The sequence below is a fragment of the Pholis gunnellus genome (genome assembly GCF_910591455.1).
Source record: "Pholis gunnellus genome assembly, chromosome: 11".
In the NCBI taxonomy this organism is placed as follows: Eukaryota; Metazoa; Chordata; class Actinopteri; order Perciformes; family Pholidae; genus Pholis; species Pholis gunnellus.
In genome coordinates, this window is record NC_136538.1 from 8,517,704 (window position 1) to 8,545,434 (window position 27,731).

Sequence of the window (27,731 nt, forward strand, 5' to 3'; positions counted from 1 at the left end):
CAGTAGCAGACTGGCAAGCTCAGTGGCACGGTTCCTCAGGAGAAGCCTCTCTACAGGCGCTGCCCACCTTGGCACGGCGCTGCGTCACGTCTGGGACCGCATTCGATCCCAGGAGTCCAAGGAAGCCGTCCTGGGCTGTATGCTGTGCATTCTCAACATGCACAAGAAGGTGGAGAACTGAGCTCTCCCTCCACTTTCTGCTCAGCCCTCCACTTGCCTGTTGAACAGAGACCGGACAGGCAGAGCTGGTTAGTGTGGAGAGTGTACAAAGGGATGTGACAAAACTTTCTTTCTTTTTTTCTTTATTCCCGTTTTGGACAATATTTTGTTTTTTCTTACCTGGACACTGCCAGCAATGTCTGAAAGCATTGTGAGGAAGGTCCAGCCCTTCACCATTGGGACTAGGCTGTCAGTCCCGGCAGTGCCAAAATGCCAGGAGTTTACACAGAGCTATCTGCAGAGCCAGAGTCTGGATAACTGCACTCTACAACACAACCTGAACTCGCTCTACCTCAGTCGGTCCCAGGTCTGCACGCACGGCCCCTGTCTCGTGTCGCCCATCGCCAAGCAGGTAGCACCCGTGAGGCACAAGCGGGAGGACATGGCGGCTGAGGACGACCTGAACCAGAACGTTGCCTCTCCCTCCGCCGTCTCCAGGTCCATCAAGAAGATCACAATCTCTGGGAGTAAAGACACATCAGAGAACAGTGTGTCACAGCTTTCCATCACAGGGTCCACATCTGAAAACAACAATAACAACAACAATGTCAGCAGCACATCAGATCCACACCTGCCCAGGATTGTGGGAGTGAGTTGTGAGAATAAGCCCAGTTCTCACTTCAAGGTACAGGACACACTTTACTAATGCACATATGCCAAAAATATTAACCAAAGAAACAATACATTATCACACAGAGGTGGGATTTCTTTCAATATTTCAGTATAATGAAAAGGCAATTTTACTTAATAAAGAAAAAAATATAGGTAGATTATACATATCTTCAAAGATATGTGTAACATTAATTATATAATCTTTGTGATAAATCCTCTACTTTCAAACAAAGACATTAAACTCAAACTCAGCATGAAAAAGACATTTTGTATATATATATATTTTTTCAACATTCAGTACAATTTAGCAGTGTATGTGCTAAAAACTACCCAAAACACACTGTGTTTGGTAATTTCATTATAAAATTGTTTTGAGATATTGGTTTATGACATTATTTTACAAATGCAACTTACCCCAACAGAACGTGATCGATGTCTTTGCTTTAAGAATCCTAAATATTATTTTTGCCTTCCACTATCTCTGTCATCCTGTCCAGATTGTTCAATTTATTTACGGCTTATTTTCCGCACTACCACCTGCTGATTTTTAGTTTTTTTTCCGCTTCATATTTTAGGTTTTACTCAGAAAAGACAGCAGCGACGAGCTTCAGCCTACGCAGGGACTAACCAGGCGGAAACTGAACGGAGAGAAACCCGTCCAACAGGTAGCGTTAAGATGCTAACGTTAGCTAACTGCTAAACTAAAATGACAAACAGCTAGCTTCAGTAAAAATGACTTTATGTGTTTTTATCTCGGTAAATAGAAGTTTAATGGAAAAAAAAGCCTAAGACTATCATATTAAGCCTAAAATATATACTTTTTTTTAAATGAGTGTTTAGTTTTTGAGATTTGTGCAATTTTGTTCCTAACTTTATTCAGACTGCATTTGTTTTGCTGTGAGACAGTGCGCTCTTTATAACGTTAGCTCGCTGTGGAATTGATCTCTTAGAGTTTAGGAAGTGAAGTCATATGCTCTGTTCGCCAAACTTAACCAGTTTATTATGTTATACATTTGGAGCGAAGTCACACAGAGGTGGAAAACCAGTTAAGTTGTGAGAGCTGCGTGTCTTTGAACGCCACACAAACAGCCTGTTGTGTCCTCTTTTTTTTAACTGCAATGTGTTAAAGAAACAGTCCACAGGAGGAAAAAATAGCACGTATATTGCAGGATATTGTTTAAAGTCAATGGGCTGTTGGATTTGGCCTGTTTCTCGTTGAAGTCATCGGTGTGTGTTGTGGATGAAGTGCTCTGTTACAGCAGACCGTGCAGAGGCAGGGCTCACTGGAAAACATGAGGTCAGGGAAGATGTTAACAAAAGAAAAGGCTTGCTGAAGTCCTCATGGAGGCTGCTTATAATAACACACTGACACAGCAATGGCCTCATTTCCCCTTTTAGGACAAAAAAAAAACTACAGCACTCATCTACATCGCATCTTATTCTGTAACCACAACAATACTTCGCTTTTCTTCCTTCTCATGTGTTATTCATGCAAATACCTGAAAAATGGTCATAATTACACGAGAGAAGGTGGTGGTGCTTTTACCTGTTCAGGTATGACATGATCCATCAAAAGTCCTTTTCAAGGTGATATGTTTACATGTAAGGCTGACAGAAAAAAAGAACGTCAGGCATCCAAGGATCTGTCCATTCCTGCTTCCTTCATGTGCCCAGATGTTTCCTGATTGGAGAGCAGCGGGAATGCTCGACTGGTGCCAGTCGTGTTTCGTTTCATCTCACGTAGTGCTGACAGTAGGCCTTTGTTAAGAGGGACCTTGGGTGTCAGACTAAGTTTATAATGTCTCTGTATGGTAAAAAGAAAGTTTTTATCAGAGGCAAGCATCATCTGGTGTTCAGGTTTTATCTGATTATTGTAACAGTCAAAATGCCATCGTGTTTTCAACACTTTGTTGTCGTTCTGTTGTGCGCTCACACAGATCTCAGTGCCTGAATCGCAGCAGAAAGAGCCTCAAAGAAGAGACAGTCATCCGCACACACAGAATGGAGCGTCGGCAGCGGTTACGTCCCAGAGTGACTGCTTCACTCAGCGCAACTCGCTCTTCAACAAGGAAGCACTGCAGGTAAAATGTCGCATACATACACAATATCACCATCAACAGTTTGTCATGGTCAGCCTGCGGGTTTATCGCATGCAGCGTTGGTTTGGAGCTGCACAGCTCCCTCATATAATTAGAAACTACTAAAACCTTTTGAGGAGGGTGCGCTTTTCCACTCCACTTTTCCAGAATATGCAGATGGAGATGTATTAAAGCCTTTTAAATGAAACCAGAGTAACTTATCTATCATCTCCTCTGATGTAAAAGGAAAAAAAAAAATGCTGCTCAAAAGTAGCTGGTTATCTCAAAGGCAACAAGTTGCACTGCTGAGATGAAATCAGAATGGAAGGGCCCTGCGAGGAGAACAAAATATGTACTGGTTCTTATTTTGTCCCGAGAACTGATGTGTGTGAGCTGTGTTCGGCTGAGGGAAGGGAGGGAGGGGAAACCGCCACAAGTGAAGCAATTATTTCGGGATGAGATCATTGTTTGGCTCCATCTCTTCACGCCTATGGCCCGCAGAGACTCGGCCAAGCAGCACAACTGGCTGTGTTATCTCATCGCTGCGTCCACCCCAGTGTACAAGGACATTTTTCTGCGAGTTCGGCCGAGGGACATTTTGTCCAGCAGTTTGGCGTTCGTCACCATGCCGTCCGAGTGATAGGCTGTTTTACTTCCAGTAATCAGAAATTAATTTAGGATGTGGAAACATATGATGTATGTATGTGTTGAAAACAGGCCCTGTAGCATGTCGTTAATGTTAACAAGCTTAGCGTCCCCTTTGCTCTTAAGTGGAGTTTGCATTTGGAGGAAACAGCCTTTTGTATTTGAGCTGTATTTGAGAGAGTACTTTAAACAACCAGGGGTTTTTGGTACCCGGGGAGCTGCTTGTTTTACAGGGATTTGGTTTACCGCTGTCGCTGATGAAAATGTGTTATTTCATTATTACATCGCTGTCGAAGTGTAAGTGAGTTTTCCAGAGAGAGACTTTTAAAGGCCCCTAGTGTTTCAAGCTACGAGAGCAAAGCAGGTCACCACATGGAGAAGCGCAGCGCCCGCTGAGGGCCATCTGTCTCCGAGGCTGCTCTGCAAAACATCTCGCCTTTCACCGTCTCCTTCTCATGACAGAGAAAGTCGAGAATCCTCCGCTCACGCAGTCTTTTCGGGGGCCGAGTTGCATTACCAGAGGGGCTAGAAATGTGGCTTGTTGGTAAACAGTTTATAAAGTGTAAAGATGTGCGCACTTGTTTTCCAGTTGAGATGCTAAAAGTGGGTTCCTTTGAAGCCTGTAGTAACGAAAAGCAGCACTGAAAAAAGGCTGGTTTCTGATTACAGATTATCATCAACAAACATGGAGTTTATTTTTAAATCTGGTCCATGTTGACTGCAGCCACGTTTCCCTGTGTGGCCGTAGATTTCTCACAAAAGAATCAGAAGGGGCGATACAATCTGAACTGCCTGCATTAGCAGTCTATTCTTTGTGGCCAGACTGAGGCCTTACTGTACATTTTGATAAACAGACAATTGTTGTGGAGAGCGGACAGGAAAAAAACAAGCGAATCATGGACTTCCTGTATGAGGTCATTATAAAGCCATGGGAGCCAGTGTGAGCAGATAGGGGCAGGCCTGTTTTGTCAAGCTCTTTTCCTTCTGTTCAACACAGAAATGCCTCCACTGGGGGGGGGGGGGAGGGGGGTTGTTGTAAAGTTAATGACCGGCCTCTCTGAGGAGAAGTGACATCACATTTTAATCTGGAGCAAAGAGTTGTTTAGAGGCCGTGTCATGTGTGGTCTTGATGTTTTGTTGATCCAAAAAGGCTTACTCCAGAGTGTATTATTCATCGTCAGTTGTGCTATATTCCTCGGGAAATGACAACTCACTTGTGAGCTTAACTGTTAGTTGACATTCTACACGATAGCAACACTGTGGAAAATAAAGCATCAATTGTATGGCTCGCTTGGGATCCGTCTTGAGAAGCGGTAGAACCGGAGTTGATTTATTAATCCGTTCAATTATTTTGACTTCGCTTGGGCGGGTCACTCACTTCCACACGGAGTTATTTGCAGAAAACAAACATTTTGTACTTTCCAACACTTTCTGACTTTGGCCACCTGGCTCGCAGTTTCTCACTCCCGACAGATGTTGCCATAAGGCAGCTCTGCAAGACAAAGACTTATGCAACGGAGCCCGGGCCCTCGCCAAGAGAAACTTCTGCTCTGCATAACATGACATCGGAGAACAAAGGGCTGCTCTTGATGTGTCTGAAGCTCCGTGTTACTCTGAGTCAGGGAAGAAAATGTGGCCTGTTTGCTCCCTTCTTGAGCAGAAATCCACGTCTCACAACCAGCGGGCTGCAGATGAGCCTCAGTTGTGAAAGCTCTAGATATGAATTTCATAGAAATGTTTCCATGAGTGATCCATGAGTGATGCAAGAATGAAGCCATCCTCAGCCATGTTACCTAACTATATCATTTATATAATCTCAAAGCTGATACATGCTCCCATTTACCTTTAAAATAAAAGGGCAATATCATCGAACAGCTGAACCAGGTCTGTTAACAGACGTAACTGGTTGACTATAACGTGCACAGCGTGGAGCACATCCTAAACATTTGTGTCTGTTTGTGATGAAGGCAGAGGCGTGGATCAAAGGCAAGCTGCAGGATTTGAAGGATGGATGTAACATTCAGCGCTGCCCCCTGCAGGACTGGGAGGAAGCCTCGCAGACGCTTCAGAGAGACCTCAAAGACTTTGAGAACACCCTAATTCAACTCAACCAGGTGAGGAAAGGAATCGACACGGAGACGGACTCTAGCTGAGCGAGCACTTCACAGCAACCCACACTCAAACTGAAATGTTTATTTAAACTTCTTTTGACAGGTAATGGAGATCTGAATGCAAACCTAACATAATGGCCTCGTAGGCATTTCCACTCGACCAGAGAGAAAAGCAGACTTTCAGTGTTCCAGACGTCTCTGTCAAGCCAGTTTATACTTTCTCGCTCAGGAGAAAATGTTTGGAAATGGTACATTGCTGATAATTAACCTCCACCCAGAACCGGGAGACTTTTTCGAGGGTATATCCAAGAAATAAATGGCGGTTTTCCAACATCTGTGAAGCCTGCTGGCACATAAGCAATGACTCTGACAAACTTGAGCTTTCAAATGCACTCGGCCACTTCCCTCTGTTAGTCTGGCGGCTCCGTCTGAGCTACACCTAAAATGAGCATGGGCTTTCTGTTTCAAAAGATGGGTGAGCAGTTGATCTGCAAGCTGAACCCCACCTCCGATCTGGTGAAGAAGCAGCTCAGCCAGCTCAGGGACCAGTGGCAGACCCTGAAACAGACGGCTGCAAACCAGACGAGGGCCCTGGGGGGAGCCAAGAACCTGCAGGAGTTCAACAAAAAGGTGGACAAGCTGGAGGCGTGGATTAAAGAGAAGGTAAAGAAAAACGTTCCTGTCTTTTTCTGTTGTGTAGAAGTGGATTTAAATGCAGAGTGGTGACTATTTTGACCCATTTTGTCATCATGGTTCAACTTTGTGAAGTATTGACTATAAGCATTTTTCAATGATATTGGTTGTTTTTCATCAATTTGAGCAGTTCGGGATTTCTATTTTTATGTCCCTTTTAATTGAATTTCACAGACATTTCACCCTTTTTCATAATTCTGATTCTAATTTTGACCACCTCCTCAAATCTCTTCCCCTCCTTTCCCCATTTATCTAACCACAAACGCAATGAAGCTCTCCGACTGGAACAGCTAAAACCAAAAACAGTTGGCCCAGAGGCAGATACGACTGGACATGCAGCTCTGATCCACAGTCGTCCAAGATAATTGGTGCAGAATAACTGCATTTGCTAATACAGGAAATTAGCTCAGTATCCTGAAGACGTGTCTTGTTTGTGTATATTCACCGGTGTAAAACATCTGCCCGTCATTATCAAAAAGCAATCTGCGTTTTCGGTCTGTGTTTATCTTTCTGTTCATGTCTGGCACAAGGGACCTAATGATTGATAATGGAGTGGTGGGAATGTAACGGAGGATGTTGCTTATGAAGTCTATAAAACATCCAACCCCAGAGGAGACTGCATTCTCCATTTAGTTCCACTCATCCTTTCCTTAGTATCAAGTCCTCACCTAATGCTGAAGGCTGTTTCTGCTCAGCAGCTTGGTAGCAGGGCTGATGTGGTTTAATCCTGGTGCCTCTGAAAAGAACTAATAGGGGCTATAAACACTGACTTTTATGTGTGCCAGCAGGAAGAGGAGCAGTCTCTGGTGAACGTCCTGGGGGGAAATGTTGACAAAATGCAGCTGACCAGGAGAATTTTAGATCTGAAGCAGGTGAGTGTCATAATGGAACAAGCTATAGAGCCATTCATAATTAACAGAACATTGATTTTTAAAGAAGAAAAACCTTTTTACAACATTCTTGAAGTAAAAAATATCCACATTCCCATATGTTAATAGTTTATAATCCAATTCTGCAGAGGTTTCCCAGTCATTTATCCATGGCTGACTATTATTTGTCTCCCAGGGTGTATGGCAAAGACAGCTGAGGTCATAGTTGGATTGTGTTCCCCTTGTTTCCCTGCAGGACGAGCAGCTATACAGAAACCTCCACGAGGAGATCAACCACTTGGCTTTAAAGCTGGAGAAACAAGGGAAGACAGATGTCAAAAACATCTCCAGCAAGAGGAAACACATCAACAAAATGTACACCTAAAATGTCCCCCAAGTTGAACTGGTGTGCTGAATGAAACCTCTTCCATCTAGAGAGAAGACTGATTTGTGTGTCGTCTTCTCCGCGCAGGTGGCTGAAGGTCCAGTCTCATCTGAAAAACCACCATGAAAATCTTCAGCTGGCACTGGAGGTGTCCTCTTTCTACCAACAGGCCGATACTACCTTGTTTGCTATTAATAACATGGTACAATTCCCCTGGCAGCTTAATGTGTCTTTTCTTCTGATTAGATCTGAGGTTCACATTTCGCACACATTTACTGACACACACCATCTCTTTCAGTGGAAAAGCATATCTGCGTCCAAAGAGCTGGACGGCTTTGGAGATAGAGAAATACGCGACATCGCCAGTCAGATCATGGTGGGAATCTTTTTTTATTTATTTGACATTTAAAGCAGCACTGCATCACCAGATGCTGACGGTGTGTTGCAGAAGCCTTCTCTACCTAACCTACAGGCCTTGTGTGTGGTAGATGCTAGATGTGAGCGTGTCCCAGGTGTCTAATCTCCATCCTGCCCTGGCTGCCGGCGTCGCACAGAAACAGAGCGAGGTGAAGGACTGCTGGGCGCTTCTTCAGAAGGTTTTCAGGTGAGACAGCAGGCCAAGCACACTGCCGACAACTTTGGTGGCCCTGGGAGTACATGCGCCATTTCACCCGGTAATTTGGTCCTCCACAGGTTTCCACTGAGCTGGAACTGTAATTTTCTGTTATTACTCTTCTGGTACCCGACATAAAAAGCCTTTTCCATTGTATAAAGATTTTCTCCCTCTCTCTTGATTAGCCTTGTTGAATTTGGGTTTGAATCAGTGAAAAATTATAAGCAAAGTCAAGGACCGGTCTGTCTGGACGTCTGGAGACCAACCACCACGCAGAGCATCACTCACCACCCACTGGTTTAGTTTGTAATGTTCCGTTTTCTGCACCGCTTTGGAATTTGACCATGTGTTTGATTACTGTACGAGGTGAATAATGTCTTGATACTGATTCAAGTTGGCAGAGCGGTCTGTTCTCTTTCTCACTATTAAAATCATGCCGTCAATGCCGTGAATAGTCTGCTGAATCTGAGATATAACGAGTTTACAAGAATATTTTGTTATTTTTATTGCATGCTTTAATAGCCTTCAGTAAGAGTCCAGAGTTTTACATCATTAGACTCTTTTTAGACCATCAGAACCAATATCTACTTAATGAGTACACATTTAAATGCTGTGGTAAAATGGGAACCGAGCTACAAGTATTTATATACTGATTGTGCACTGCGGTCCATACTGACTTATTTACATCTGTTGCAGCCTTATGCATAGTGAAACGTGGCATTCTTTGGAATAATGTCCAAAATATAAAAGGTCATAACATTTCAACACTTTGTTCTGAAAAGTGCTGTATAATTTAAGTTTATAATTATTACTAAAATGATTAGGATATATCTATATCGATATAGGTATAAAGATATATCCTCTGGGGACCATGAATATTCATGCAAAATTTCATTTCAGTCCGTCCAGTAGTTTTCATCTTTTTATGTTCTACTGGATTAATTAAGGTGTTGGACTGGCCAATGGATAACAATGCAATCCTTATACAATACCTGGACAAAGAAGATTAAACACTTTCCATTTTGATGACAGTGAATACGGTCAGGGGTAACTCAAGGCCACAGTTCTGACATCCATCTCCAACATCTCCTGCTTTCCAAAACATTTCTCAGGCTGAGAGCCTCTCATGTCAGCGGGCTATCTTTAGATCCAAATATTACATCATCTCGTCTGTCTTATCGGCTGCGTTTCATAGCTATTCAAACCAAATAACACAAACACTGGTGGAAAACTTCAGAGCCATAATTGGAGCTCTGCTGCCAGTAACCACAGTAACCTCCCGCTCTGCTCCTCCTTGCAGGACTGACAGGACCGCACTCCCTCCCACTGGCTCCGCTTTCACCAGGGAAGATGCCGACCCCCTGACACCAGCCCGAGAACCCCAGTGCAGCGTGGGAACGGAGACGCAAAGGATCATGGGAAAGGAGGTGAAGGAGGAGCAGAATCGTCTGAAAGGCTGCGTGGTAAGTAGCTTTCGGTATTTCGTTCTATTACAGGAGAAACCGCACTGTGGCTCTTGAGAGAACAGCGCCATCAGCCCCTTCAAGTCCTACGACATCTGTGGCTGCAGAAAGTGACGCACTTTGTCCTTTGGTTTGGAAAATAGCTGATTTACTATTTAAGCAGCATTCTTTTCCTAAATAACAGTGTTTTTATGGTCTGTCAGATGTGCTGTAGAGCAGTGGCTTCCAGTCTTGGCACCCAACAACCTGCTGGTTTTCCATCCTACCAGCTAGTTAGTTGCACTCAATAGCATCATCTGAGGTACGAGTTGTGAGGAAGCCCGTTGGGATGCACATCAGCGTGAGTCTGAAACCCAAACACCAGTGCTGTAGAGAATAGAGCAATATGTAACGTTTCCTACCAGTCTCTCTCTCTCTCTCATGACTGTAACCCAAGTCGGTAAATGTTCTGAATCTTGGCCTTTAGGAGTCACAGGAAGAGCTTTTGGAGGTGTTATTTACCCTGGCACAAGAATTCCACAAATTTCCATGAAAACTGTCAGGCCGTGACAGTACAACATAGCTGAATGGTGGGCCAGAGCAAATAAGCCTTCCCCTCCGAACCAAAACTGCAGGGTAGAATAGTATCTTGCATGGCTTTCAACCGCTCGAACAAAAGTACACAGTCATTGGATTAATAATAGATGGCCTGTGGGTCAGTCTGGGGTGAGCGGATAATCTGCAGAGCATGTGGATTCCTCAGACACGACATTCCTCATCTTGGAGGCCTACCAGCACTTTATTGAACACGTGGGAGCTCCTATAGTAACCCCACTGCTCATAGACCTACAAGGAAACACTGTTGGCGTCTTTTAGAAGTCTATCCAGAAACTTAAGTGTGCGGTAGGTTAAAAGCCAGTAATTATGTGTATATTTAGGCTTTTAAGTTAGCACATTAAATCTCTTTACAATCCGCAAGTGAATGCACAGTGGCTATTTGTGTTCAGCCCAGAGGTATCCCATGATGCAACGCCACCCTCCCGTTGTTGACCCTGAGCTCATGTGAAGTGCCTGTTGAGCCTCCGGCCTCGTTTTGCCCAGTGAAAAAGCGCCCAGATGCTGGGATGAGAGAAGACTTCACTCTTTCCGTTCTCCTTGTGGTTCTGGTTCCGTTTATTTCCCCGCTCGTGTTTTTAGGCTCTAACAGCCTCGCCACCTGTGACAGGAAGCCATCACGCCAGCAGGCAGGCGCTGAGCTCGTTGCCTTTATTGCACTGGGAGTCACCTGGGTGCTCTGTCTGTCAGAGCCCCTCTTGTTACTCTTTATGGAAGGACTAATAAGACACCCCGCACAAAACCCCGGAGCCCAAAAGGCGAAACTTAGTTTTACTGTTTGACCACAAGTTGAACAGTAAAAGTAATTTGTCAGATACTTTACTTCAACTCCGGCCCCCGGGTGCGCTGCAGTGGCTACAGAATCTTTTAAAGGTACGAGATGCAGCTGCACAGGTTTGCGTGCCGATAGTGACTCTGAGGCATTTGCATATGTGCTGGTAGACAGCGCTTTCAATGTTTCATGCAGACATGCTAACATACACACTTCTCTTTCTGGCAGTCTCTCCTTCTCTGGTGCAATTTGACTCAGTAGATTAAAAGAAGTAACGGCCAAGGTTTTTATTGTCTGCATGCGTACGGGTACGTGCATTACAAACTATACGTCTGTGTCAGCGGTAGTATGGCCTCTTGTCGCTGGAGGTAAACATGGCTATCGTCTGTTTCTCTGACTAATTATAGCCAGATGCCGGGGCTGCAGACCAGATGGGATTGGTGCTAAGTGATAGTTCCTGGCTGACATCACTTCATCGCACATTGCAGAAAGACACACGGGGGGGGGAAGAGGAGATCAGTAGAGAACAGATAAGAATCAACAGCACCAAGACGGGGAGAAGAATGCTGGAATAGGACATGATTGGATGAGGTCTAAAAACACAGAATACCACTGAAAATGACAGCGAGTCATTGAAGGACAATGTTTTCTGGCCGCGGCTGACATCATTATTTCTCATACGGATGTTGAGTGCATGAGTTGTTTAGAGTGGAAGCCACTGTGAAGGATGAAGGACAGAAGCAGATATCTGGGGAGGAGACGTCATTGATGGTTATCGGCCCTGTCAAATGAATCGCAGTAGCTCGTTAGTACTGCAGCTTCAGCACAGAAATGTTGCCTCCGTGAAACTCAGAGCGGCCTATAAAATGACTGGCATGTTAGTAAATGATGTTAGACCTCTTTAAATTACGACATCTCTTGCATAATTTCGGAGGCGACACTTTTCTCCAGCACTCTGACTCACTTCTTCTATAAGCCCAGTCAGAAAATAACATCGGTCAAATCAAAGCTACTCCATAAAACACCATTATTAATGACTGTTTTGTGCTTTTTGGCCGCCGTGTAAATTCAGCCTTTTAGATTTGTTTGAAAGCATTGACAGATGCATATTTGCCTTGCTGATTGTTGCAGAGGCCTTACTTGTGTCAGCACTGTTTTACTGGCATATGAAAAAGACATTATGTTATATAGAATAATTAACACAGCTCGGTCTGCATTATTCATATAGTTAGACATAGAAATGTCAGCATAAGAGAATGTTTTACTAAATCCACAGCTCATTTCATTGGTTCATATTTAGGCCAGCCAGTGTTGGTAAGCAACAAACCTTACTTATAAACCACATGCTTTAAATGTAAAAAGCAAGAGACAAAAAACAATACATAACTGCTGTTGGATCCTGTTGCAGTACAACGTTTGAGATGTTTGCAGTGGACTGCTGTCGGTAACTAGACCAACCGTCATCCCACTGTGTTCTCTGTCACGGTCCAGATCCATGCAGCTCTCATTGGAAACCCTGCTGCAGAGTCCTTTGGCCAACCTTTAAAGCACTCAGATTGTCGTAAAAGGGGCTTAGTGGCCGTTGACGTCTTTCATTTATTTCTGCACATAGACAAGGTCTACAGCGCATGCATTGACCTCGCTACAAACTCTACACAGAGCGAGAGCGAACGGCCCATGGAAATCTGTATCTAAGGCTGAAAAAACACTGCTGCTATTTAATGACGGTTGGGGATAGGGGATTTTAAAAAATTGCTCATATTTCCAACTGCATCGGCTCATTTAGTCACCAGAGTGGTATAGCACATGTTGGCAACCACGTTAGACCTAATGTGTTCATTCATGAAGCAATTATAACATATTTAAACTTTCACTGCCATCTTTAGTGTTTTTTATTGCCCACTGTGATGCTGTTAGACAGACAACGCTTGTATCTTTAGCTCGGCCCGGGTTTTTTCACTTTGTATCATACGCTGTCCTCGTTGTCCGGCCTCCAGCCGCATTGTAACCTTCACATTAGCAGAAGAGCCACAGCAACTTGTGACTGCTCCCCCAGTATACAATCCTCCGTTTGAGCATGTGTATGCATCCAGTCAACATTTATTGGATGGAGACTTTGACTCTTTTGTCCACAGAGTACCGTTGAATGGGGGATCGGGAGGAGAACACAAAGCCAGGAGCAGCCGTCAGCGAACCACACCTCTTCACCCACGGGAGACGGCCCTGCCTGTGCCAATGATGTCATCGTCAGACATCAATTGAAGGGGGAAAGGTGACATTTTTGGCCTGGCTTCTACTTCTCCCTTTCTCTCTCTCTCTCTCTCTCTCTCTGCCACTTACATAATGAGAGGTCTTTATGTAAGTCATAATTGGAGTCACATGTCAGTGTTTTCTTTGCAGCAGCAGGAAGCCCAGAGCAGAGCCCAAGCTTGCTGCCGCCCCGCGGGGCCACCCACAGCTTCACACACAGCTCCATAAGTTCACTGTGTCTGCCGACAAGGTGACCCGACCTCTTTTTTTACGCCAGAAGTCACCTTTCAACACCGTCTCCATGCTTTGTTCAAACAAAAATGCTTCATAAATAAAATCGTGTGACCTCACCCTCAGTATTTATTGCTATGGACTGTCAGCGCTGCAGTGGTGCTCGTCAGCTATACAACACCCTTGTCTTGTAACCGGCCACAGACATTATGTCACATTTTTTTAAATGAGACAAAGCTGTCATGCATTCAGCTGTGACTGTGTGCGCTGACCGGTGTGCCACTGTGTGAGGAACATTCCGTGGATCGTGGTCACTGTGCTTCCTGTGGCATCTAAATGCCCTCGCTCCTGTTCTTCCGTTATTCAAATGCCTCTTTTAATCTGTTTGTCTCTTCCCCCGTTCGCGCCCCTTTCCATCTCAGACGTTGGCCTGGCTGAAAGACAATGTGTCCATGGCCACACAGGTGTGTTCAATAGCCAGCTTCGAGGGGCTGGAGGCGGCCAGGAGGTGTCAACACGCTCTGGAGCAAGAAATTCTCACCAACAGGGCCAGGATAGAGGTGGTCAAGCGGGTAAGCCAAGGCACACTGTCGTATTCACAGTTTGTCTTCAAACATAAGCACTGGATGAATGTCTTGGATGAAAATATCCCCCACATTTTGCCAACTGGGCACCTCGACAGGCCTGGTTTGTGTATTAATCGAATAACGAGCTGATATTTCATCTTTGGTTGCCCCAAGCTTCAGTTTAGGTCGATATTTCGCAATGTGAATCCCAGTCCTTAGTCGTCACATGCTCTCATCGGCCTAACGCTCCATCAACAGGAGGGCCACGGGCTGGTCCGGGCTCAGCACGCGGGCAGCGCCAAGATAGAGGAGTTCCTCAGCCAGCTGGAAGTGCTGTGGGAGGAGCTGCGGAGGAGGCACCAGAGGAACGCAGTGTTTCTGCAGGCCTCAGAGGAAATGGGTTTTCGGGTAAGGTTCATAAAATATCTCACAACAGGCACTCCTCTTGAGTCATACCCCGGCTTCTACTTACCTCTGAAGTTATAGGGGAAAGTTATGGTTATGACAGATGATTCTGGATCAGTTCTCCCATTGGGAGAAGCTTCCTGCTGGCCCTCAGCCTGGGCTGTTCACGCACACTCGTGGTTAGCATCTCATTTACTTTCATCTTCGCCATCTTAATTGGAAGAGTCTGCAAGGTATATTCCCCAAAATTTATGAGGGGTAATCCAAGGGATATAAATCGCGCTGCCATATAATTCGATTATGGGATGGAAAGAGGCTGCAAATCCCCCCAGATTGATGACTTAGTTGGAAAGCGTGAGTCTTTTATTACAAAAAAGATGTAGTTCAGAGCATGATGCGCTTCCATTAGGAAAGCCTATTATTATTGTTTACTTTGTGCAGTACATCACCTCTGGTTGTTTTGGCAGTGCCCCAAAATCACTTGGAAATGACTGCAGCAAGACTTCTTCCTCATTAGCCTCTCTGCTTCTGTACTGCGCAGGTTGTGAAAGTGCTCCAGGCCCTGGGCAGTCTGGAGGCCTGGCTGGAGTCCGTGGAGCTTTCCATGAAGGAATCTGCTCTCGCCGGTGACCCCGAGACAATGAGCATGGCCGAGAGGGAGAGTTGTCTGCTGGAGAAAGAGGTGGCAGCCCGCGGCCCGGAGCTCAGCGCTCTGAGGCGGGAGGTGGAGCGTCTCCACAGCCACAGTCACCCAAACACGCAAGGCCTGCCAGCGCGCATGGAGGAGGTGGAAAGAAAGTGAGTTTGTCAGAGGAGGAGGAGGAGGAGGAGGAGGGTGGAGAGGGTCGGGTTAGCTCCCTGACGTCTGTCATCGCGGAAGACTCGCGTTATGGATCCGAACAATCACACTCTGGTGGTTTTCGCTCGACACTGTGGTCAGGAAATGAAGAGGGAATTTTGTCAGCGTTTCCAAAGAGGACGCAGGTTTGGCCTTGCCATGTCTGCAATCCAACATGGAAGAGGTTATTCATAAAATCCCCGTTTCTTATTTAAGATAAACAACCATAAACCATAAAAAATATATATATAGCCACAGAACTTCTATGCTGCTTTTTTTTTTTGTCCAAGTTGGCAGAAACGAAATACTCTCCATGCGCTCATTCTTTGCACGGCTCGAGTTTATTAATTTGTGATTCATGCAGCACTTAGCGAGGTCTACCCCACAGTCCTGACATGCACTTCACCCGCAGCTTGTCAGTGTGTGTCAGAGTCACTTGCTCCATGTTTGCAAGAGGGCGCCTCTCACTCCCTAGTTGGCCCTCAAAAAGCAGCTGGCTGCCCACGAAGTCGGCCGGTTCACTGGACGTACCTACCTGTGTCCATAAACACAAGTTCAGACTCTGTAAAGAACACCAAGTTGACCAAAGAAAATAAAGAAAGGCAATGGGCCCAGTTTAAGTGTTTCCATAGGTGGGGGTGTAAGATGGGGAAGGGATGGACACTGGTGCAGTCTGAGGAACCACTGATCCAGGTGGAGGCTCCCACTGAGCAGCTGTGAGACACTTGGGGTGATGTCATTATTTAACACTGCATACAAGCAACTTAAGGCTCATTTATCCTCGAAAAAATACCCTTTGAAATTGCTCCTTTAACCATCTCAAACATAAACTCTGCACGGACAGGGTACCTTCATGCTCTGAAGTACAGGAAATGTTTATGTGACACATGATATATGATTACATAAACAGCACTCTTGCTTGCGGCCTCTGTAATGTGGTTCTGCTGAAGGATGCAGGTTTGTTCTGCACATATGCGGATTAAAGTTGAGGTGTGGCCGGTCGTTAATACATTCCTGCTGGATGTGTGTGTGTGTGTGTGTGTGTGTGTGTGTGTGTGTGTGTGTGTGTGTGTGTGTGTCTCCCAGGTACCATCGTGTCCAAAGTGCCCTGACCCAGCAGAACTCAGAGCTGCAGGACACGCGAATGCTGACAGAGTTCCTGGAGCGCGTGGAGCTGGAGGAGAGCCAGGAGCTCAGCGGCAGTCAGTACAGTCTGGGCCAGGTGAGACACCAAGAGTGGCATTTAAAGGATCATTTCACCTAAATTAAAACTCTCTTGACCTAATGGTTTGGTTTTGAGATATTTCGTATGTGAGCTGCCACCAACCCAATACAATCATGGTGAATGGAATTTTAGGAGTGATGAATATCTAAAAACACAAACACAAACTCCCTGTGTGGCTAGATACCACACGTGAAAAAATGTTACAGATCGCTTTTAATGATTTTGGACCCGACTGAAAACAACGCTCTCTCTCTCTGTAACTAACAGCCTCTTCACAGTGAGATTTCCTCAGCTCCTACATTGCTGGGACTCCAAAGCAGTGGCGGTGGGGAGCCCCTGATTGAAAGCATGGGGGACCCTGTGGAGGAACTACGAGAGGCCGTGGAGATGCTGAATGACACCGTTAGGGAAAGAGGCCGGTCGCAGAGCCACGACCAGGCCATCCATGAGCTGCTGAGCAAGGTACGGAGACGGGAGACGGGTTATGTCTGAAGGTTTTGTTTTTTCTTCTGTCACAAACAGCTGCACAAACCAATAGAGCCACATCTGGTTTCCTTTTGTCTGTGGCTACGTACTTTAATAGGCCCCAAAACGAGCCACCCTTCGCATGAGTGTTTTTGCGTTAATTCGATTTATTCTTGGTAAGAAAGCAGAACAATTGTCAAAATAGCACACACACACACACACACACACACACACGGAAGGGACTCCATGACACCATTTGAAAACACTAACTTGCAATGTGGCTCTCGTTGGAAAACAAATAACACTCAGTAAGGCATAATGACTTAATGACATCCCACGAGTGCTCATGATGACTTTGCGCCCTCGCCAGCACGCCAGCCTGGCGGTGCACGTGGAGGAGTGCCTGTGCCGCAGCAAGGAGCTGGGCCTGGACATCCTGGAGAAGGAAACAGACATGGCCGTCCAGTGTGAGCCAGACCGCTGCGGCCTCGAGGCTCTGCAGGAGAAGCAGGACCACCTGGAGGTGAGAGGAGGACGGCGTAAACATTCAAAATGATTCACTGGTGCTAATACGATCTTGTACTCTAAACCATTGACTTTGGATTATTGATCTTTGCTCTCTGTAGTGAAAAAGGAGAACCCCCCCCCTCTCTCTCTCTTTCTCACACTAGCCTTTAAAACATTGTTCCACAGCCTGTTTCCTGTTTTGTTTCTCACATCTAAAAAAAAAAAAAGCCAGCCCACCCCGCTTTGTGCCGTGTTTGATTTAATATGTAAACTGCACCATGCAATCACACACACACACACACACACACACAGAGCGTGCAAAAGTTTATTATACAAACGGGATATTTATTTACGCCTTGTGTGAATCATTGTTCTGCTCGCTCTCAAAGCCTGCATGTGCGTTTGTGAGCAATTCTGGCGGGGCGTGTTCTCTGCGTCCAGGGGGGGTCACAGGGGTTGGAGACGGTTGATGTTGGTAAAGTCCTGCGTGAGTCATTTTTTGGGCAGCGGTATGTTTATCACACGCACACACACAGCTGTCTGGACTCGATACCATTGAAGAGCAGAGATGACTTCACCCCCCCCCCCCCCCCCCCCGAACTGAAATAACTGTGCCGTCAGCAGGCAGGCATCCACAACTCAGTGTTCTCGAGGCCCGCTGTAGACGAGAAACGTTATGAAGCGTTACTCCCAGAGAACCCTCAGCGCTATTAATTACCGCCTCGTCAAGAGGAGGTAAAAAAAAGTGGTCAAGATCGCTAGCTCGCTGCAGCGTGGCAGCCCATATGCAGACCATATGGGTCCATAGCCGAATTATATGCATAATGCTATGGGGGTGAGGTCATAGTCAGACAGAGATGCAATTGGTACAGGCTGTTTTGAGTGATACAGAGGATGATGGGAGATGATAGATCTTTGTTGTGATTCTCCACAGATTGACTATGAGGTCATCAGGGAGGAGGTAAAGGAGATGGAGAACCAGACGTCTCGCTTGGAGGAGCTGTGCCCAGAGAGAGTGCACATGCTCGGGGCAAAGATCCAGGCCATGCTGGAGGGCTGGAGAGAGCTGGGGAAGAGCGCGACGGAGAACAGGTCGCGTCTGCGAGAGTTTGTGCAGCTCCAGGACTTCTTCAGGAGCTACCTCGCCATGATGTAAGCAGGGCGCGGGGACGTCGTGCTCCCTTTCCAGACGTTCTTTCGCAATGATCTTTGCGAGAACATCTGCCCATTACAGTGTATTTTCAATGGGAAGAACAAGATGTTCTCGTTGTCATTCCCTGGTGTATAATTTAAGACGTGCGGAGGAGGCCGGCGCGCGTTTCCTGGGCCGAGTGTGACAAGGCGATGAATGTCTGTTCTGTCAGGGAGAGTCTGGTCATTCTCATGTTTTTTTGTCTTTTTTCCGAATGTATGGCTTTTCTCACAGCCCTGTTCCTTGTCTCCTCCGCCACCTCCCCCCTCTCCTCTGAACAGCTCATGGACAGAAGACACCCGGTCGTGCATTTTCTCAGACTCCGCCTTGCATCTTGGGAGGGAGGGCCAGAGGCCGCTCGCTGCCGAGCTGGACATGCAGATCGAGCAAAAGTTTGAGGAGTTTGATGAGCTGGCAGTGACGGGGAGGAATTTGTTAGACAAAGAACACCACCTCACACAGATGGTGAGCGCGACTGATGACTCACTGCGAACCCTTGAATATATTGTTGTTTTTTCTTTATTTCTGTTTTTTACAAACCCTGAGTAATGTGTTTGCAGGTAAGAGAGCGCATGGAGGAGCTGAGGAGTATGCTCGGGTGGATCTCGGTGCACTGGAGGGCTCAGAAACAACAGTGGCTTCACAAGAAGAGTAGACAGGAGCCTTCACAAGATAACATTTATTCTGAGGCCACAGCGTGCACTCCATTGACAGAGGTAAAAAAGCAGAGAGGCATTTATTGTAGGAACAGGCTTATAGGTGTAAAAAAAAATAAAGCCCTTGAAAATCAAAGCTTTTTTGTACAACATCATTTTTTACCCGTTGTATAAACAAGTTATATTAGAGCCGGAAGCAGTACTGAAGTTTTTGGCATCCACAGGATAATAAAAAACGTAATGAAACGATAAATCATGATAATCTAAATAATCATCATAATAAGTCACAACATCCTAACATTCAGGGACTGAAAGATTAACAGGGCATTCACATGTGTTTCCTGCTATTGAAAATACGAGTAGTATATATTCAGTACTTATTTACCAGTGTGAATACTTATCAACTTATCTTTCCATGGCTTCCTACATAGAGCTTAGCCTCTGAGCTAGAGGCCCACCAGTCCCATCCGTCCCCATTCATCACCGCCAATGAGGACCAATTAAAGGCAGCAGCAGACGGCCAACCCTCATCGCTGCCGTCCAGACAAACCGAGCAGCAGCAGGAGGACAAGCAGTTCGAGGATGGGTATGAGGTTATGAACAGTATCGGACCGCAGGATGGCGAGGCCCCCTCCTCAAAGTCTCCCAAATCCTCCATTGTGGTCCTCAAAGAGCCAGGCAGCCCTTCTTTAGGGGGCACGGTCAACCTCATCCTAAGTTTTGGGGGACAGGGCGACAGCCAGGTTCAGGTGCTCGACCCGCCGGCCAGGACGGACGAGGTAATGGAGGAGACCTCTGAGCCCGTCCACAGGGTGAGAAACACACTCATTACTTCACACTGAAAGTCACCAAACACCACTGTCGTTGACTACATACATTTCTCCCTCGAAAGTGCTGAAGGGAATGATATTTGTCGCTGTTTCCAAAAGGCCAATGCAGTAACACCAATTCTCTGTAGTGACACTGCATGGGATCTCCCTCCTTTGGCTATCTGCTGCTGTTCACTCCTCCCTCTCCTTTGGCCTTCATGTGTTACTTTTCCCTCCATTTTCTCCCTCAGCCCACTGTGCCTCAATCTTCTGCCACTAAAAGCTTTTGGAGGCGCTGCCAGGGGCTTTTGGAAAATACTTTTGGTAGTTTAAAGAGAAAGAGAGAGATTTATCGGCAGAGTGCAAATGAGGTAAATTGCGTGGTGTGAACTGGCGCTGCATGCTGCGTCTCAAGGTGTGCTGGGGACTGCATGCCGTGTGCAGTTGTTTTCCGGGGTGCAGCATGTTCCACTAACCCGTGTTACGATGTACGGCCGGTCCTCGGCTTCACTGGGCTGTTGCTCGCCTGCGAGCCAGGCGTGAGCGTGAGGGGGAAGGAGTCGTGCCAAAGAGCTTTCATATTTGCACTCGCACCGTCTCTGAGAGTCACCGCGGCTGGAAAATGTACAGTAAATGTGAGCGAAGTGAGAAAAGGTAACAAACCATTTCACTGTCAAAAGGCATAATTTTCCTACTTACATGAATCCAAAACCAAATAAATTCTGTTTTTAATGAAGCACATTCCAATGAGATGGGAAAAGTGATTTTACAATCCATTTGTGAAAATACAGACGTAATGACAGAAGTGTAGTAATACTATAATATGATCTCCAATTAATGAACAAAAGTCTGTTCTGTTTTTAGAGGAAATGTATTGCCTTTATGTAACTGTGTGTTTTCACAAGTTGCTATAATATGGACAATCAACCAAAACCAAACACATCGTTATTTTACGTCTGTAAATAAAAGTGGCATAAGAAACTGGATTGAAAGGAGTCATACCTTCCAGCCTTAAAAACAAGGATTTATCTAAGTAAGCTTTGAAAACAAATGTGTATCTTTTAGATTGTCAATGTGAGTCCACCTCATCTGTCAGCAGTCACTTTGCCCTGTCAGCTTGTCTTGTGTAAACTCGGATAAATGGTTCAATTCCCACCTGAAAATCAGACAATGAATCAGGACTTTCCTCCGTCATCAAAACTTTTCTTTCGGAGCTCAACTCGTTCAGTGAGCCAGGCTTTAAAGCTGGAGAGCAGTGATGGCAGATACAGACTGAGGGGTGATGAGTAAGAAAAGCACCGTCTCCTTCTCCGCTGTGAATGTTGACAGAAGCCCTTTCTCTTCCCCTTCTGTCATTTCACTGCGAGCTCGATGCAGATCTGGTCTTGTTCGGCTTCCCGCCGCTGTGCCTTGGGGTTGTGTAAAATAAGTGACCTCACCTTCACTCCCTATGAAAGTTGTGCTCCAAAATGGCCTTCCGGGCCGGATTGCGTCCCAGACGCCAATGCAGGCAGTATTCCACAAACTGCTGAACCTTTCAAGAAAGGCCCCCAGACTGCACACCGTGATTTATAGTCTGGGGCTTCCACAGAAACAAGAGATTAGTCACAGAGTTGAAAGGTCAAGCCATTACAGCTGCATATGACGGCATGTGCAGCAACATATGACTTTGATTAAGTCCCGCAAGTGTGCGATTGCATTTGTTTCTGTGTTCTTTTGTCCTTTCATCTAATTTTCATTTCTTTCTTTTTTTTTTTTTTATATATATATATACATTTGCATTGCTGTGTGAGGCTTGTACATTCCTGAATCCATTGTCTTCTTGGATGTGTGGGACGTGGAGGAAAAGAAGAGTAGCTAATGGTCTTAGTCAGGTTCGCTGTTGTAACATCATTCATCTGTAACACATAAAACAGCTCTTGTTCTCGCGGAGGGCTGCAGGGCTCCACGCATGAGTCTCTCTGGGGCTAACTGTTTGCAATGAAGCATTTACAGTCTCAACGACACGAGAGCTCCCCTAATATCCTTTTCTTTTCTCCTAGGTAAGTACCTACTTGCATGTCAAGGACAGCAACTTCGCTGTGGTCCCCGTGTACGAGAGTATCACCTTGCCCCGCCAAAAGAGCCGCTCTGCAGCCTCAGCCTCTCCTACTTTCTCGCTGGCCTCCTCCTCGCCACCTTCCACGGCGCCTGCGCCTCAGACGGCCGGCGTGACCTTCCGCCCTTCGGCGGGGAGCGGCAGCAGCTCCATCTTCAGCAGCCTCAAGAGAATGGGCAAGAAGAGGAAGAGGAAGAGAGACGCTCGCAGACACACCATTCAGAAAATCATGGGAGTGGAGGAGCAAACGGAAGGGACGCCTTATTATGACTGCGAGATGATCGCGTACGACACGCACACGTGGCCGCTGAAGGAGGGCAGAAGAAAGAAGAGTTCACAGAAGAGTGGGGATGGGGTAGAGGCTATGGCCTATATGAAGAATCCCCTGCTGACGGACATCGACACAGAATGTGCCGGAGTGTACAGCATCATTCCGTATGATGCTGTCTCGGAGGAGACGACCACAAATCACGCGAGAGGCCACTGCAGATTCCTCTCTTTGGGCTCTGTGCTGAGCTTCGACCTACCAAAGGACATGACCCTCATCCCCAGCATTCAGGACATTATCACCATCGCCCCGCCGGAGTCCAAAAAAGGAGCAGGGACTGATCCGGACCCCCACTCCCAGAGACACACGGCCCTGAGCTCCTTCAAACAGACTCGACCCACTCCCGCCGCCACACGCAGCTCAGCAGAGCTCAGTTTCCCCGAATCGCAGACCGCGACGGCTGCGGTGAAAGATCTGCCCGACGTGGAAAAGATTTCCCAACCACAACCTCCTCTCACCCCGGGAGGAGATGAGGATCAGACTGTGCCGTGTAACGGCCTGTCGAAAACCCAGCCCGGCCTGCACAGGTACGCAGAGCAGGAGTTGGACAAAATGTCGTCAGAGGTTAGAACCGGTACGGCTGAAAGAGATGCCACCAGCCAGCATTCCCATTTCCCTATTTATGTGAACCACGCCCAAAATGCAGCAGCACATAAACACGAATGCCCCAGTGTCCACACGCTCATCCGAGACCTAAATGGACACCAGTATCACAAACATGCGAGACCCCAGGTCGTGCGTGAAGAGAGTCCTAGACCTCAGTGTCTGAGCCAAGCTTCTCACATGGTTGTGAATCTGAAGTCGACGGTGAGTGTTCGCCAGGACTCGGTGGACTCTGGAATCTCCACCTCCAGCAGCATCAAGCTTTGCACCGAGGCCCCGTGTCCAGATAACCCGCAGCCCAAGGGCGTGGTGGGGAGGCTCGTGTCCTTTGAGGTGGGGGGTCTCGACTGCGCTAAAACGAAGGGGAGCCCTTTAACATCATCGGCTCCATCAGCAGAGCTAGAAACAGAGCCCGTCCCCCTCGACCGCCAGCAGTTTGAGGAGGAAGAGGAAGAACTGGAGGACATCTGGAACCGGACTACAAACTACAGACAGAGCATCTGCTCAGACATCATGTACCAGCCCAACCACGGACCCTCGGACCGCTCACCTTCGCCCAAGACCCCGGCTGTGCTCTACAGGAACCTGGTCACAGCCTCAGCGCCCAACCTCCTCGTGGCAGAGTTTAAACTGGCCCCCTACCTTCAGAGCTTGCTGGGTTACGACAAGGAGCAGAGCCCCAAAGGGGCCACCGGAGGAGACAGGAGGTCCTGGTCGGCCTTTCCGAACAGGGAACCAGCCGGCAAGGCCTCAGTGGCTGTGAACGAGACGGCATCTGATCCAGTGAAGCTGCCAGATGTGGGGGACAATCAGAGATATATCTATCAATACAGAGAGGAGGAGGAGGAGGAGGAGGAGGAGGCAAAGGTGGGGGAGGAGGTGGAGGAGCATGCAGGTTCTTTGAAGGTGAGGTCAGCGTTTGAGATACTGTGATGTTGAAACCTTTGAGACTCTATCAGTTTACACAAATTACAGAATTAAAACATATTTCCTGCTGGCATGAAGGCATGGGGGTCATGTTTGGTTTTATTTGCTCAGGATTTGAGATATATGTCTTTACCAGTACGATGGAAGGGATCCAAATGTTGTTTGTTGTGCTCACAGCAGTGAGAAACCTATAAAAACAGTAGTAGACACTGTGGTATCACATTTATACAGTGATTTATTGCCCTGAATCTGTAGCTGTAGCGTTTATCCCTGTTCTGGTGTTGATATTGAAGCATGAGCAACTTCTATTTCATCCTCAGGGATGACCGTGTGATCTTCTCTTCCTGAACAGGACCAATCAATGAGTCTACTGTCAGTTCACATGGGTGTGGATGGCGTCTGTCGGCAAAGAAAAGCCTCGCAAAGCCTGGACAACGCGGAGAAGCAGGAAGACTCGACGGCCACAGGAGGCCGCTGTATCAACCTGGTAAGAGTGACTGCAATGTGCTACGCTCTTTTTGTTTTGTTTTTTTTTAGAAATGTGGCTCTTAAGATTAACCAGAAAGAGAGAGAGTTTTTCTTTTTTGTCTTAACGTCGGCGTTAACTTAAACCCTCTCAGAGTGGAAAGCCAGAGCTGCAGTCCATGGAGGGGACGCTGGAGAGGAAGCACAAGCTGCAGCTGGGAGGAAAGAAAGTAAGAAAGGCTCAGCTTTCTGTGTAAGCCAGCACGGTCAGCAAATGTAAAGCCCGCAGTCAGCAGCAGCACACACTCTTATCTTATTTCCACAGGCCGCCTCCAGAGGCTGGAGCTCCTACCATGCCGTCCTATACGGACACACCTTGTGCTTCTACCAGGACAGAAAGGATACCCTGAGGGTAAGCAGGAAAAAACCCGACAACAATAAGAGCCCTAGAGAACGGAGATGATAAATAATTGAATTGGAGATTATGAAGTCAACAGTGATTAATCTGTGTCACGCTGCAGAGCTCCGCATGCGGCCTGCCGCTGAACCTCATGGGAGCCGAGTGTTCGCCTGCACCAGAGTACACCAAAAAACCCAACTGCTGTAGACTACGGTAGGACGTTAATCACACACTAAATCATAATGATGATGTTGTGCAGATGATGCAGACAGCTGTGTGTTCGACCGCTCTCTGGCTGAGGATGTGACTGGTGGTCTTTTCTTGGCCCTCAGGCTCCGCGACGGGTCCGAATACCTGCTCAATGCCTCCTCACGCTTCATGATGAAGAAATGGATGATGAAAATACAAGCAAACACAGGTAAACATTCTATCTCAGAGCTAGTGTTTACTAATTCTGAACTGATCACAATGATGGGATTCATTTGTTTGTTTATGTCTTAAAAGGCCTGAGTGAGTCTGCGTCTTCGAGTGTCCCCGCTGATCAAGACCTCCCCATTTCCCTGTAAGATGTGACGGTTCCTCTCGATTTGAAAGGTTGCTTCCAAACTTTTTTACAGCAATGTTGTGTCATTAAAAAACGAAACGTTTCCCCCTCCCCACCTCCCAGAAAGCCCTTCCTCTGCTCCGGATGTCACGGTCTCGCCAAATGCCACTGCACCCCCCGCCGCGAGGTCACCTCCACGTTCCCCAGGCGCAAGCCGCCGGGCGTCGCCCAAACCAAAGAGACATTCGTCCTCACCAGAGAGCTCAGTCACATGCCGCGGAGTCATTTGAGGAGTGTGGATGAGCGGTCGACCGTCTCCTCCTCAGATGCAGCCCGCCGTGGTAAGGCCGTCTGCTCCACATTCGCACGTGGCAATACAAGCCCCGCCCTATATTTGTTGGCCAGTGACTAGCCCCCACCGAGCCACTGGTGGTCAGAGGATGCACTCTGTTTGCTCTTTTACTCTGGAGGTAACAGTTGAAAAAGGAACTCAGGATTTCATTTAGCTCTGTAGTATTTCAGTCTATCATAAGTGCCCCCTCAGCCATGGGAGGAAATGGTGAATGGCTGTCGCAGGCATAGTATGTTCCACTAGGGGGAGCTATGGTATTGTCTTACCACATATTAAAACAACTGGAGTATCACAGGAGCTCACATCTGTTACATCAGTAAATGTTTCACTTTTTGTCCCCCGGTCTCTTCTGTTCTTAATGTCTGCTTTTGATAATCGTTTGTCTCTCGCTAGATGACGATGAGGATGATGAAGACAGTCTGAAGCAGACAGTGACTCACAGGCTGTCTGGAGCGTCCAGAGACAACACCTCCTCCTCCTCCTCCTCCTCCCCTTACTCCCCTATCTCCAGCAGCGAGGACTGGCTCGGCAACAAGCGCCGCTCCCACTCCTTCACGTCAGGTGAGTTTTGCGGTTATTAAACGAAATGATACATAATGTTTCTGAGGAATCATAAACAGATGTTTTTCGTTGGCCTCTCCACTGTTTTCCCACAGCGACGTTTCAGAGGATCAAGCCCATGTTGCACACACCGGGAGGCGGAGGCCCGGAAAGAGGCTCCAACTACTGCGTGACTCTTGTGGTTGGAGACAAGTCATCGGGCGGGAGGAGCTCTGGGCCTCCGCTGCTGGCCGCTGCTGGATGGCAGCAGGACACCTGTCAGGATTCTGCTCTGAGGAGCTACACCAGCCTGCCAAGGCCACGCACCAAGTCCGTCTTCAAAAAGTTCTTCGGGAAAAGGGACATCTGAGTTTAAAAAAAAAAAGATTTTACTAATAAAGGGGTTTTACAAATAGTTTCTAATGTGCAGTGCACATAATTGTTGAAAAGCAAAAAAAAAAAAAACGCTACTACTGACTGTATTTATGATCTGAAGAGCTGCCACGGTTTTATTTTTTGATGTGTTTTGTATAAATCACTTTCAGTCCTTCTGAGTGTTTCTATTGTTCTTTGTAATTTTTCTTGTGAAAGGGACAATACTGTGTGAGTGTGCACCGTGTAGTTTCCAGTGGGATTCTTTGAAAAAACACATTTTCTTGCCGGTCTTATTTCATATTTCCTTTTTATAGTTTTTGGGTTGTTGAGTTATTGAGTAAACGGTTTCTGTATAAAGAAGCCGGCCTGCTCAGTAGAGAATCGGTTTAGAGGCTGACTCAGTTCTGGCCAAGCATTAACAATATGTACAGCGTGTGGTGCACCAAAACATTTTCTTCCTTATAATAAAATCAGCAGTTTGATACTGCTTGAGCTTGTTTGATATTAACACTTTTTTTTTTTAAATACAAAATGTAGTAAAGACTATTCATAATAAAACATTCAAAACCAATGATTTGCTTCGGCTGTGATTATTCAACGACGATATCTATTTTTAATAGAGTTGTGGTGAAAGTGTCTGTTATTCAGGCTTTGTTCTCGTCTCTGGAGGCTTTGAAGAAAGGAGATCAGATGAAGAGCGAGATTAAAGGCCAGGCCAGGCTAAGAACATCTTCACATCATTAGCCTTCTTTTTGCATATTAAAAAGACATGATTCAAACAAATCCATAATCAACAGCATTTATGCTGATGAACCAGACATCCTCTGCAGACATTATGGCTGCATAATGAGTCATATGCATAACGGGTTTGCAAAATAATACTGTTCAGCATTACAAAATA

General features: G+C 46.6%; 1 protein-coding gene across 1 annotated transcript; it reads left to right on the forward strand.

Annotated features, from left to right (window-relative positions):
• The first annotated feature begins 269 nt into the window (after window positions 1-269).
• On the forward strand, window positions 270-27,353 carry mymx (myomixer). Its single transcript, XM_079169540.1, has 33 exons — window positions 270-844; window positions 1,407-1,496; window positions 2,769-2,912; window positions 5,522-5,668; window positions 6,137-6,328; window positions 7,147-7,230; window positions 7,484-7,602; window positions 7,700-7,814; window positions 7,911-7,988; window positions 8,101-8,216; window positions 9,526-9,688; window positions 13,190-13,326; window positions 13,455-13,554; window positions 13,958-14,107; window positions 14,360-14,509; window positions 15,048-15,304; window positions 16,431-16,566; window positions 16,837-17,031; window positions 17,405-17,557; window positions 18,476-18,693; window positions 19,015-19,198; window positions 19,294-19,449; window positions 19,821-20,201; window positions 22,241-24,133; window positions 24,507-24,641; window positions 24,775-24,849; window positions 24,945-25,031; window positions 25,141-25,232; window positions 25,352-25,437; window positions 25,524-25,581; window positions 25,687-25,904; window positions 26,309-26,476; window positions 26,572-27,353. The coding sequence occupies exons 1-33, from the start codon at window positions 356-358 to the stop codon at window positions 26,823-26,825; spliced, it is 7,020 nt and encodes a 2,339-aa protein (XP_079025666.1). The 5' UTR covers window positions 270-355; the 3' UTR covers window positions 26,826-27,353.
• The last annotated feature ends 378 nt before the right edge of the window (window positions 27,354-27,731 follow it).

What these genes read in the sequence shown, in the direction of transcription:
- mymx (XM_079169540.1), top strand. Translation starts at nt 356, where the DNA reads ATGTCTGAAAGCATTGTGAGGAAGGTCCAGCCCTTCACCATTGGGACT. An exon ending in TCACTGTGTCTGCCGACAAG is followed by an intron (nt 13,555 to 13,957) that starts GTGACCCGACCT and finishes TTTCCATCTCAG; the next exon opens with ACGTTGGCCTGGCTGAAAGA. An exon ending in CCTCTGAGCCCGTCCACAGG is followed by an intron (nt 20,202 to 22,240) that starts GTGAGAAACACA and finishes CTTTTCTCCTAG; the next exon opens with GTAAGTACCTACTTGCATGT.